The sequence below is a fragment of the Pogoniulus pusillus genome, chromosome 27, assembly GCF_015220805.1.
Source record: "Pogoniulus pusillus isolate bPogPus1 chromosome 27, bPogPus1.pri, whole genome shotgun sequence".
NCBI classification, from domain to species: Eukaryota; Metazoa; Chordata; class Aves; order Piciformes; family Lybiidae; genus Pogoniulus; species Pogoniulus pusillus.
This window is the reverse complement of record NC_087290.1, coordinates 10,066,578-10,079,562: the sequence shown is the minus strand read 5'-3', so window position 1 is coordinate 10,079,562 and position 12,985 is coordinate 10,066,578. Positions and strand designations below refer to the sequence as shown.

General features: G+C 45.6%; 1 protein-coding gene across 6 annotated transcripts in view; it reads right to left on the bottom strand.

Moving 5' to 3' along the window:
• Positions 1–1,432: 1,432 nt before the first annotated feature.
• Positions 1,433–12,985, bottom strand: part of LOC135187329 (transient receptor potential cation channel subfamily V member 2-like) — a 31,034-nt gene continuing 19,481 nt past the window's right edge. For 4 of the 6 annotated variants that reach the window (XM_064165941.1, XM_064165942.1, XM_064165944.1 and 1 more), the window contains 15 exons: positions 11,471–11,766; positions 10,697–10,830; positions 10,205–10,357; positions 9,422–9,562; positions 8,654–8,952; positions 8,067–8,243; positions 7,507–7,665; positions 7,281–7,376; positions 6,674–6,744; positions 5,568–5,733; positions 4,769–4,835; positions 4,374–4,681; positions 3,573–3,691; positions 2,710–2,804; positions 1,433–1,991 (listed from right to left, as the gene is read on the bottom strand). In XM_064165941.1, the coding sequence (XP_064022011.1) occupies positions 1,861–1,991; positions 2,710–2,804; positions 3,573–3,691; positions 4,374–4,681; positions 4,769–4,835; positions 5,568–5,733; positions 6,674–6,744; positions 7,281–7,376; positions 7,507–7,665; positions 8,067–8,243; positions 8,654–8,952; positions 9,422–9,562; positions 10,205–10,357; positions 10,697–10,830; positions 11,471–11,709 (2,355 nt within the window). In that variant the 5' untranslated portion in view covers positions 11,710–11,766 and the 3' untranslated portion in view covers positions 1,433–1,860. Of the gene's footprint in view, positions 2,037–2,709; positions 2,805–3,572; positions 3,692–4,048; positions 4,292–4,325; positions 4,682–4,768; positions 4,836–5,567; positions 5,734–6,673; positions 6,745–7,280; positions 7,377–7,506; positions 7,666–8,066; positions 8,244–8,653; positions 8,953–9,421; positions 9,563–10,204; positions 10,358–10,696; positions 10,831–11,470; positions 11,767–12,985 lie in introns of those variants that run through there. The other 2 variants (XM_064165945.1, XM_064165946.1) reach the window with 2 other exon arrangements.

The following is a 12,985-nucleotide window of genomic DNA, read 5'->3' as shown; positions in this document are numbered from 1 at the left end:
AGGGATTTAAAGAGAAGTAGGTTCAAGGAATGGCTTGAGGCAGGTTATCTTGAAAGCAAGCTGTCACAGCCATCAAAAACACTTCTGCAAAGCCAGATTCCTCTTTTGTTGTGTACTGAGATTCCAGGCAGGGATGGCAGATCTGACTCTGCATTTCTTGAGAATCAGAGTGTCCCTACCACAACACAGTACCAAGCACAGCAACAGATTACTGTATGACAGATGATCCCTTTGTGCAATATGAGCACCTTGCCAAATGTGGGGAACACTTAGGACAAGGCCATAGATGGAAAGAGCAGCTGAAGGCTTCACAAAGCAAGAAAACAGCAAAAGCTGGAGTGAGAAAAGTTAATTACAGTTCAAAGACCCAGGGCAGAGAGGCTGCAGAGGAATTGCCCAGCACAAGGGAAGAACCTGTCTGAAGTGACAAGGAGTCGGGTTTCAAAAGCAAAGCTTCTGCTGCCAACCATGTGCATGCAGTAGGCAGGTCTGAGATGAATGTCTCCAAAAAACAAACCTCCTAGCTTCACTTGGCCAGAGCAGAAATCAAAGACAGGAGAGTTGCATAGTTTATCTCACTGAAGAAAATGTGCTGCCAACTTCTGTGGCCTGCAGTTTGTTCAGGGCTGTCCCTCACCATTCCCTGCAGGAAAGCTGCACCCAGTGCCACATCAGCTGTTCCATTTTCAGCTGTAGTTGCACAAACTGACACGAGGTAATGAAAAACAAAGAGTTAACTTGCACAGCTGTGAGGTCAGCACAGTGCTGGGTGAAATATAATCAGGAATGTGATCTTATGTTCCTCACTGATCACATCTCTTCCTTTTTGAGAGAGGCTGAAGCTCTGAAAGTATATCTAAGGATGAACATTTTCAGTTAAATAAACTTGAGTCATTGACAGTCTAGATAAATGCTGCATGTTGTTATTTTTAAGTATGGGCTGAAAGGGAACAGCTCATTTTAATCTTTTTCCCCCAAAGTTTAAAGAGTGCTCTCCAGCCTGCCCAGGGCAGTGTGCACATTACACAAAGCAATGAGCTCCTTGCAATCGTTTACAGCAAGACAGGATGGCACTAAGGCTGGCAGGAAACATTAACCACATTTTGGCCCAACTGCCTCTCAGCAGGATTCTGCTGCTCTTTTCTACAAGAGATAAAGCAACCTGCGAGAGGCAAATGCTTCAGAAGTTCACCGTGGGAAGTAACAGGTCGAGGAAGCCCACACTATCAATGTGCTCTTAAGCAAATGTGCACACTGTGTAAGTGATTTCATTCGAGCAGAGTAAAACGGGAAGCCTGTTGTGGGCTGAGCACTCAGCACTGCAGGTGCTGACACACTCGGTGTGGCTCTTGAAGACTGCAGACTGAGTGTTTCTCCACTCCCATCCCTCACTGACATGTTTTGCAGAGAAGCCAACTCCATCCTTAGCAACTTATCATGCCTCTACAACACTCTTTATTGCAAAGCACTCCAGTGCAGTCTCTTGTGACAAAAGAAACACAGGCTGACCCATTCTTAGATGGGTCACTCCATCTTTTGCTTCTCCGTGGCAAACACCATTCTTTCTATACAGCTCAAAGCACAGCCTTCCCAAAGACCACTCCCCACTGTCCCTGGCATCTTGCTCTTGTACCGTTAGACATACTGGTAAGAATGTGTCAGGCAGAGAAGGTTGAGTAAAAATAGTTTCTTCAGAGGAAATGAATGATTAAAGTGCATGAAAATATTTAAAGCCACAGGCTGAACCACAGTCTTCAATGAAATGCACTTTAATACTGATAATGCCTGCAATTCTTCCAGCTGCTATAGGAAGAACTATGCCTTTGAGGATGAAAGCAAGATTGTAATCCAGAAAACCTACTAAAGATTTCTGGTTTGTCTCTCTAGAGGCATCATCTCAGTTGCTGACCGCTGGGACTGCAATAGTGACTGCTCCTCTGAGCCAGCTGATCTCAGTTGTTTCTGTGGCATCCGTTTCCATGATCTTGTCTCTACAGCAGGAGACATAAAAACAGCAGCCCTTTGTCAGCAGGAAGCTGACAAAGGGATTCAGTTTTTAGAAGGATGCAGGTTTAGGGAAAACCCAACATACAACAGGTAGTATTTCAAGCATTGCAACCTTCCCACTCCTACAAAACTGGCATCTGGGATAAACCTATAGGGAAGAACTGGGAATTGTGTTTAAATTTGGTGCAGCTAGAGAAGGAAGTAGTTCCCCATTTTCCACAGAGTTGCTTCCCAGCTGCAACAAGAGAAGCAGACACAATTACCTCAGGCAGGATCTGATGAAGTTGCCAGTGCCCTGATTTGTGCTAGCAAAGCCCTGTGATTTTAACACTTGCTGTATGAGTAAGCCTACATTTTCCTTTTCCTAGAACAACCACCCATCATTTGGGCTGCTGAGTCACAGGGAAGCACAGCCCTTGCTTTTCTCAGCAGCTTTTCCTGCCCATTTCTAGCAGAGGTAAGTAGGAATAGCATCTCCTTTGTTCCCATTAGTCATTCTCAAACTCTGACCAGGTCCATACCTCCTCTGATTCTTTATTTTCTTGGCTCACAGTGCTGCTACCACTGAGGGATGCTGTATGGAAGCAATTTCATCTGCAAGTTGGCCTGCTTAAAATTTGTTACCCAAGGCACAGTAAAATGCCAGGAGTGGTTGCTGAGCAGAAGCTAAAAGGATCCTGAAGACCTTTCCCCATTATTTACCTTCTGGATTTATTTCTAAATCAGTGGTGTTTCCAGGCTCTTCCTTAAGAACTCCCACGTCCTTTGCCCAATTTGTCCATTTAATTTCCTCTACTCTGGAGAGAGAAAATGGAACAGACACTGATGCACAGAGCACAGCATTTACTGATACACAGAGCACAGCATTTCAGGCCATACCTCATCCTGCAGCATGCCAACCCAGCTCACCCTGCCAACACAATCCTAATGGTAATGCCTACAGAGCTTTTCTTTGAGTACAGATCTTCTGTAGCATAAGCTCCACAAGGCCAGTATCTTCTCCTCCTGCATGTTGTGTGCCAGTCTCTGTTGTTTTGAAATACTTCAGTTCCTCCCAGGGAACATGCTTAACACAGAGGAGCTCCTAGGTTCTGCTTTCTATACTTGCTCCCTAACATCTTGAAGTTACAGAAGTGCTGCCTGCAGTTGGGTTCACTGGGTGGAGAAAGGTTCATCTGCCTGCCCCCCAGCCCTTGTATGTGAGGAAGGCTGCTGCTTCCTTGTGCTGCCTGGTCCTGAGCATCCAGCCTGCATGCCTCCCACCACAGCCTGCTCTGGGCACAGTTACACTGGCAGCAAAGAAGGCATCATTGCAAGCACCCTGCCACCATAACCACTTGCAGAGGTGTGGGCTGAACAGGACACCCTTTGGTGACAGCACATCTTGGTGACAAAGCCAGTGGCTCAGCCAGCTCTCAAACTTCCATCACTGCAGTCACCAACCACTGTGCACACACCCAGGCTGAGTCAGTGCTACAATTCCTTGTGGTGGTCCAGGGTTACCACCATGTGACTCCTGGGATTACTAGGCTGGAGCATGAGGGGCAACAGTGCCTCCCTCTTACCTGAAACACCACCTCTCATCTTTCTTATTGAGGCCCACTGACACGAAGCAGCCAGATCTCCTCTTCCCACCCTGGCGCCACAGCCAAGCCTTCTCTATTTCTAGAATAGCAATAGCCCTCTGAAAGAAGAAGCCAATGTCAGGGAGAAAAGAAAGCACACAGAGCCCAGCCCCTCTGTTTGGATCAAACCTATCCCAAACAGAAACTACTTTGACTTAGAAAATCATGTTGGAACCCAATCTCAAAGTGCTCCTTAGTTAAAAAGCACTAGTCAGTCACCCTCCCACGTTCCTTATGCACGTGGATCTGGACTGCCTGGTGGCCATGCAAACAGCATCAGTTTGAAATACATCTGAAAATTATGTTAGGATTTACCACCAGAGAGGCAAGTTTATGTCAAAGAGAAGCGTACAGCTGAGGCTTAGGGCTAGGATAGGCACTTTCTTCTCTCATCAGGACAAGAGGGAATATCCTCAAATTGTAGCAGGGGAGGTTTAGACTGGATGTTAGGAAACAGTTCTTTATTGAATGAGTGGTCAGGTGTTAGGACAGGCTGCTCAGGGAGGTGGTGGAGTCACCATCCCCAAAGATGTTAAAAGAAATGTGTAGGGATGGCACTCAGGGACATGGGTCAGTGGGCACAGAGGTGCTGGGTTGATGGTTGGCTTTGATCTTAGAGGTCTTTTCCAACCTTGATGATTCTGTGCTATGAGACTCAAGTAGGAGTCTGGGCCATGACCTACTAAGACTCAGGTAGGAGTCAGGGCCATGAGCTAACTGCTGAGCATCACCATTCCTCACCTGCAGCTTCCAGACGCTTTTGCTGTCACCAGAAATGTCTACGACAGTCTCACTCATCAGCGCGATCAGCATGTTGAGCAGCAGAATGTAAGTGAAGATCACAAAGAGAAGCAGCAGGAGCATGACAAAGTATCTGAATCTGGTATGTTCCTGGAAGTCCAGGTCACCCATCCCAATGGTGATCTTGAAGAGCTCCAGGGAGACACTCAGCAGCCCACCATACATAGCATGGCTCCCGCTACTCTCCAGATGAGCAAGTGACTTGTTCTGAGAGGCTGAAGGAGCATCCCCCATCAGGGTAACCAGAGCTATGAGGAAAGCAGAATTTCAGTCTTCCTCAGAAAAATGCAGTTCTTGCAGCCCAGCCTAGAACATAATGCTGAGCAGGTCCTTACCTGCAGCAAAGCCAAAGAGGAAGATCATATAAACCAGGAGGAAACGCAGCAGATCTCTCAGGATAATCTGAAACACAAATGAGGAGGAGCTGCCACCCTTTGTCTCCCAGGAAATCACCAGGAGGAGCTCCTGTTGTACACATCATAAACCAAGCCCCAGTAACAGTACTGAAATGAAGCTGGAAAATGCTTTTATTCAGCTTCTTAAATGGCTAATATATGTTTAATGACTTCCTCAGGTAAGTAACATCATTGGTATCTTAGCCTGAGAGTACTACATGAACCAGTTTGATGCTGTGTCTGCAGGAACAGGCTCTCAGAAGGAAATAAATACCATGAACTGATTTCAGCCAGTATGGCTGTTTCCCAATTGTTTCATCACAAATATCTCTTTTCTTTTCCACCTTCATTGGGTTTCACATGAGTGATGGTCAGAATTCTTTCCTGGCACCTCATTTCACCTCTGCTTTGCCTTGGCTTCCTAGTCCCATAATATGGGCTTGGAAACATAACAACAGAACTGGCACTGACTGCCAGATTTAAGTTGTTCTATGACAAACAATTGTCAACTGCTGTCATTTGCTGTGTTCAAGGACAGGGAACTAGTGGTGTGCCACAACTGTGCTTCCTTAAAGACAATGATCTAACGTCCTTCGGCAATGTCTTTGCTTCCACAGTCAGCTCATTGATTCCATTTACACTTTTCACAGTCTCAAGAGAATAAACTGCAGGAGTTCTGTTATTTCCTCACACCCAGAAGCTTTTCATCTTTTCATACAAAGTCTTGTGCAGTACTGACCTTCTGTATCATGACACTGTAGATGCCCGTGCGCTGAAAGCCCCGAGTGTAGTACAGTGTGTTCACCCAGCCCAGCAGCAGGGAGAACACCATCACTACCACGTAGTTTTCTGAGCTTGCACCATACAGGACTGCTGAGAGCAGCAATGAGAAAGCCTGGATGAAGCTGGAGAGAGATAGAATGAGTGACATGGTGACTCACCTCATCAAGAAGGCCCGTTTGCAGATTTGCTGTTTGGCAAGGACGAGCACACACATTTTACGAGGCTACACAGAGCACATAAAGCAGCAGTTAATCAGACAGTTTACATAAGCAAATCCTGCTGTAACCAGACACACAAATTGCTGCAGCTTTGTTATGAACAGATTTGTCTCACAGCATGGAAACTCTGAGCTGCTCGATGTAGCTCACCTAACTGATATCACATGGAAAAAATGTTAACACTTAGGAACACATGCACACACACGTGCACGCAGACACAGGCATGCACAGGCATGCACACACAGGCACAGGCATGCACAGGCATGCACACACAGATGTGCACAGGCATGCACACACAGATGTGCACACGCATAGAAATGCACACAGAGCCATGCACACACACTCATAGACACAGACACGCACATGCACACGCACACATAGACAGACACACACACACACATAGACACACACAGACATGCATGCATCCCTATATGCTCCCCTCTCAGAAAATTCAGGAGTTCTTTTCCTTTCAACCAGTTCTGAGCCACAGTGGCAGTGCGATTGAGAACCTGAGCTCTTTTTTCAACAAGCACACATTCTTAACTGTGCCATGATTGAGGGTCTGACCTTCACTGTATCTTGCTACAAATCCAAGGACAGACCCTACCCAACAAGGTCCCTTTACAACAAAGGGGTAGGACAAGACGCAGCAAGTAGGAGAAGTGGGAAGGGAAGGGAAGGGAAGGGAAGGGAAGGGAAGGGAAGGGAAGGGAAGGGAAGACAGTGGCAGAGAATCAATCTTTCCTGCTCACCATCTCTCTAGGAATGTTAGGGCAACTTAGCTGCACACAGCAGAGAACCAATTTCACCCATGCTTTCACTGCAAAAAGCTCAAGAGACATACATCAAGATCTCAATGCAGCTGTCAGAACACATAGTCTTCAAGGACTGGCGTCTCCTCCGCAAGTACAGACTCTGATAGAGAAAAATCAATGGTAGCCATTCATCAAAAACCAGGGTGTGCCAGAGACTGATTCCTGCCCAGCATAGCCTATTGCTCAGGGGAAAGATTTGCTCCATAAGCTCCTCTTCATGCTTTAATTTTTAAGATCCCAAATTTCAGCCAGCCATCCTTCCAAGATGAAAAGAGGCCTTAGTTGTAACGGGCAAGAATAAACAAAGGCTGAATCATGGCTCAGCCCCACGTCTTTATTAATAGACTGCATTAAATGCCAAGGATGCAGTTCAGTACCATAAATCACAGAAATCTCCCTTAATTATTTGCTGTTGTGAATCTGTTCCTCTTCTTGCCCAGCAACCTGGCTTGTGCCACTCCCCTGTCACTGCTAGGTCCTGATGACACTCTCAGTGTCTTGGAGCAAGATTCCACACTGTCATCCACTCACACACATCATGAGGTCAGGAGAACTGAATCTGTTGTCTCCATGACAGTGGTAGTTTCCTTTCTTCCCCCCTCTCTTACAATGGAACTAGACAAGAGATCCCCATACCTGAGCAAAGATTAGATAAATGCCTCCTAGCAAAATAATGATCAGTCCAGAGACCCACAGGAAGCCTCCAGCTGTGAACTCCACTGGAAATGAGGGCTGCAAGATAAAACCAAAACATCCCAAATCACTTTAAGACAGGCAGGAGTAGTGATGAGAACCACCCTGCACCTTTTCAACTCAGTTCCAACCATTCAGGCCTTTCCAGATAAAAGAAGATTGGCCCTACCTTGACCCGTAAGGGTTGATAGTAGGCAATGGCTGTAAAGATGACCATGAATGACAAGTATGAGACAAAACTGAAGTAGAATCTCTTGGAAGCAAACGTTTCCCACTTTTGCTGAAGCAGTTTGTTCAGTGGCTCCAAAACCACCATCTTGTAGCGATTCTGTGGAAAAACAAACAATAAAACTGTACCCATGTGCCAAGCAGAATGCAGATTCATCAGAGGCCTGCCTGCCTTTGTCAGGGCTGGACTTCAGTAGGGGGATTGCTAAGGGTTTCTTCAGTCAGGCCTTTCAGCATCAAAGATATCAAATATCCCATAAGAAACTATTTCTGCTTGGCTTCATCATAGAATTTGGACACAACCAGGTTAGAACCACAAAAGGATCACAAATTTCTCTCCTGTTGTCAGAGGTTATATACAACAAAATATGAAAATGCTTTTCTCTTCCAGAAAAGCAACCAGATGAAACACCACATTAATGATTTGCATAATTACACAGCAACACTGCAGAAAAGCAGAAAGAAATGCTGCTGTCTTTGACTTCTAGTAAAAGCACTCACTGGTGTGTCACTGCTGTATGCCAGGATCTCCAGCACAGAGTTCTCCTCAAAGCTGTCTATAGAGGACAAGTCATAGAGAGAGACATGGATAGGTCCATAGGTCCATTCAGTGAACTTGCGAGACAGGTGCCTGTACACTGGGTCCTTGATCTCTCTTTGGATGATGTGCCTGAAGATCTGAAGAGAAACCAGATGCACACCAGAAAGATGTGTCTGTGATGAAGGTGTAAGATGACACAAGCACATTCTAACAGAAGATATCTGGCTTCCTGCATTACACACTTCAATGTATCCAAAGACCAGATCAGCTGGTTAAAGAGAGGCAATCTAACTACATCTCCTATTAGCAGGTCCAGGAATAGAACCAATCTGGGGCCAAAGCAACTGTCTTGCCTGTAGGACACCAACTGGAATGGCCTAGAGAAGGCCTTCTTTATTGTCTCCTGTGTCACTGCCACTATCAGCAGCTTTACTAAGGGTTGGGTGCAAGATTCTCTTTTGTTAAAGCCCACTGCTATGCTGAAGGTGTACATGACTGTATTCCTTGTTTCTCAGTGACCCCAGGGACTCCCTCTGGTTGTCCTTACCTCCACTTTGCCCGTCTTGGCTGCAAGCTGTAGAGGATTTAATCCATCATAATTCACAATCTCCTCCAGTTTACACGCTGGGTCAACCTTCACACCTGCCTTCAAGATCTCAACATATGTTGTGCTCACAAACTTGGTGTTCTCCTCAGTGTCATCTGCAATCATCACCAGGGCATGGAGGACTGTGTTACCCTGTGTATCTTGCTCCTGGATCCTGGCTTTCTGGTGAGGATTGTTTAAAAGATATTCCACCACATCAAACTGGTTGGTACAAGCAGCTAAGGAGAGGGGAAGTTCACCTGAAGAGATTAGGAGAGTGTTTGGAGAAAGTGGTGAAAAAAAGCATTAAAGAGGAAAAAATACTCTAGGAAAATATAATTAGCCCATAGGTTTATCACTGGAACAGAAGTTCTTTCTCAGTGTCTCTAGACTCAGAGAGTGTTTGACAGTAAGAAATTACTCCTTGTTTCCTAGGACAGTTGTAATACTGTCCCAGACCTTCTAATTTGGCTAAACTAACCAAGTTTTTGTCTTTGTCTGAAGCCCCTCAGATGAGATTAAATACACAAACCCAAAGATGATAGCAAATGCTCACTGAACACCTCAGTCTGTGGAAGGATCCTGACATTCAAATAAATTAAGAGCTTGATTACAGTGGAGATGGCAAAACATACACAGAGAGAGGTAAATCCAGATGAGAATTAGTGGCATCATACACAATAGTAAGGCAATAAAAAAAGCAAAGGAAGATGTTCCACATCAACTCACCAAAATAAAAGTAAATTCCTTCTTTCTTCTTCCTGAAGAATTCCCCATGGGCTCTGGCATGGACATCAGCTCCATGCTCTACTAGAATCTTCACTAAATCCAGGCTCCTTTTCTCTATGGCAATATGGAGTGCTGTCTGGCCTGAGGAAACAGGCAGAACTTGTCACTCAGCACCACTGTCAGAGGGGACAGGCAAAGGACTTTCCCATCACTGTATGCTCTGCAGAGCAACCCTGCAGTCTCACCCAGTGCTGGGCAGGGAGTGGGTGGCAGCTAATGACTTTCCACAACATTCAGTGGAAAAGCACCTTGCAAACACTGAGTCACAAAAGAAGGCTCAAGCCTGTCAGAAATTGAACACAAGACCAGGCAATCACCCCTGCCTGGCTCAAAGATTCTAAGCAGCTCTGAGGGCATAAAGACAACTGCTGTAAAAAGAAATAACCCAAACAGCAGAAGTCAATCTTTAATAGCAATACACTCTTGCTTTGTCACTTCTAGACATGCTCTTCAAGCTTTTCCAAGCAAACCCTCTCATATTCTTGGGTTATTAAATATGTATCATTTCTGTTTCAAAGTTGCAGAAGCATAATTCTCGGCTGAAGAAGATGCAGTAGGAGAATCAGCAATAAAAGGTGAGTAGGCTGTTACTGTTAAGTGCACCAGAGCTTTGGAGCTGCAGTGCTGCATGAACTCGAGATCTCCTCTTCTCCCTTCTATCTGCACATCTCATCTGTCTAACGGGGAAGCTGCTCTGACACAGCATCAGAACAGAAGCCTTACCTCCGTAGTAACAGTCGGAGCATGACACGTTGACAAGTGGCCTGGGATTCTGTGTCTTTTGGTCTATTTCCAGCAGAAGTGGGATTGTGTCGTTCTTCCCATTTTTTAAGTTCAACAGGGCTTTCATCAAGCAGGTCTTGCCAGTCTTGGCATCTAGCAGAAAAAGAGGACTGAGGGTTGCGCAGGTACTTTGTGCACATCTTTACTGCTTGATTAAGAAATTAACTGTAACTGTAGGACCAAATACAGTGATTATTTTAAAGGTCTCTCACACTTTTAGCCTGCAATAGAGGCAAAAGCCTTAGGGTGTATATATAATTGTATCATATCATATAAGACAATATAATCCTTGGGTGGGCACCAGGAAAATACAGAAATGGACAGAAGGCTGGAGAAAGCAAAGAACCATGGGCAGGTTGCTCTTCTTCACTCCTACATTAACAAACACTGCTTCTGCTAAGCCTGTCCATGGAGTGCTGAGCAGGAATCTACCTGTGTACTCAGAATTGGTGAGAAACTTGGAGGTCCTCCTTAGGTACTCAAGTAAACCATCCAGTGCCTCAGGGCTGCCCCTGGAGACTGCGCTGAAGAGCCTGTCCCTGTCAAAGCGATTTGGGTCCTTTTGGCTGCGGAAGAAATGCAAAGTGTTAAGAAGTTCTGGAGAGTGAAAGTCGAGAGTGTGCAGTAAGTTCCAGAGGGTCAGTGCAGAGAAAGGAGGGAAACAGAAATGTTTGTCAGAAAAAGCCAAGACTTTTATTTTTGAGTCAAGGGAAAAACAGAGACAGTCATTTCCCAGAATCCTCTTGCATGTCTGCTCTTTCCATCAGCTGGATCTCTTCCCAGATCCAGACTGATGTGTACCCCTGGAACATATCCAGAGCACAAAGACAGAGGAGCCCAAGATAGCTGCAGGACCAGAGGCAGTCCCATCACATGGTGTAAAGCACTCCATGAGCTGGTTTACACTCCACCCTAGCAAAAGCACTTTGGTTGTATAGGACTAAGTGCCTCTTACACCCAACTTGGCTTCTTCGGTGTTACTTCAGACACAGGCCACAGTACACCACAACACACCCCATGCACACACCTCCAATGGAAAGGGCTAATACACCTCCTTTCTGCTTTTAATCACCATCCAAACAGTTTGTAATATTCCCACATGGCCACTTTTAGTTTAAACTTTGTAAAGTCTACAGGTCCCCACCAGCAGGATCAGTACAGGGCAACAGGGATCACACCCCTGACAGATAACCAACAGTTACTCACTTGCTGACGAGTCCTGGCCGATAGTTCAGATTAATCTTGACTTTAGGAGAAAAGTCACTGCTCTCCTTCTGATAAGGTGTCTCCAAAGGTCGTGGTTCTCCTTTTCTTCCATGTCCTGATCTTTCTTCCTTTTTACTAGGTGCAGGTTTATCTTCCTGGATACTGTCATCTGTTTCTAGCAATCCCATCAACCTGTTCCTCTGACCTGGGCTAGGCTGCCCATTTGTGAAGTTAGCCATTTCTAGTACAGATGGTTTTGTAGACCACCAAAGATGTTCCCCACTAGAAGACTAAACCTGCAAAGGAGAGGAAGAATCTCCACAGTTTGTTCACAAAGCTAGGATGTGTTTGGTGTGGCACAGAGAATAAAGCATGTTTCCAGCTCCAACACTCCTGCAGTTGACTGTGGCTTCCTTGAGAGAGATTCAGTAAAACTCTGCACAGCAGGAGTGAGTAAAGGATCAAGGCCTTAAATAGGGTACCACTGGAGAAGAAGTTCAAAAGCAGTTCATGAAATACAGGCAACTTGTCTGCAGAACATCTGAAGCCCTTTAGTGAAATGACCTCACCTGTTGGCAGCAGCACAGGCTCCTTACATAAAAGGCAAAGAAAGTGGATCTTTAAGGGGCTATGACCACTGTTCTTGTCTTGGTGCAGCAAACACAGGCTACCCACCAAGTGGCCAAAAAGATAAGACTAACTGTAGGCCACCCTTGAAACAGTGATAGGTTTGTCCACAGCCTCTGTTGGTAATCATTGTGCTGCTTCTGCAGGGAAAACATATCCACCAATTGTGTTCCCTTGCTGCACTCTCACATTTCATCCATGGGCAAAATAAGAGGGATCTCCCCAGTGTTTGGAGCTGTTGGTCATCTGTGTGAGCAGAGGCTTTGAAATTCCAGCTCCACAGCCCAGGCAAACACACACCCCAGCTGCCATGTGGGCACTCACAGTCCTCAGAGCCTACTCTCCCAAGAGCAAAGCTGGATTCAGATCTGCATCAGTATTCATCAGGGCACCCAGCTCGGCAACTTCTCTCATCTAATGCATCCAGACAGAAATGAAGAGATGTCTCAAAAAGAGTAAAGGATGGATCTCAGATCCACACCCAATCCACATATCTTGTATTCAGCACACAACTGCAGACTGGCACACAGTTTGTGAGGCAGCAAGGGCACATCTTTGATTACCAACCTCAGGCACAGCTTTTTTAAATAACTCTGTCTTATTCACATGCACTCCCTCCAAATAGCTAACAGGTTTGCTCTGAAGAGAAATCTCCCTTGCTGGGACTACAGCCAGACTCCATAGCCTGTACCAGAAAAGAGGTAAATTGACACAGCACAAGAATTCTGCCTTAGATTAGGATGTAGAGAAACAGTTCCAGGCAGAAAACAGCCAAGAAACATCTTTATGCAGCTCACAGCAAGAAACCCAAGGGCTGCTTTCAAAAACGACCCATTATGATAATTTAGCCATTCAGTTTAGTCTACATTCTAAAGGCAAACATTCCTC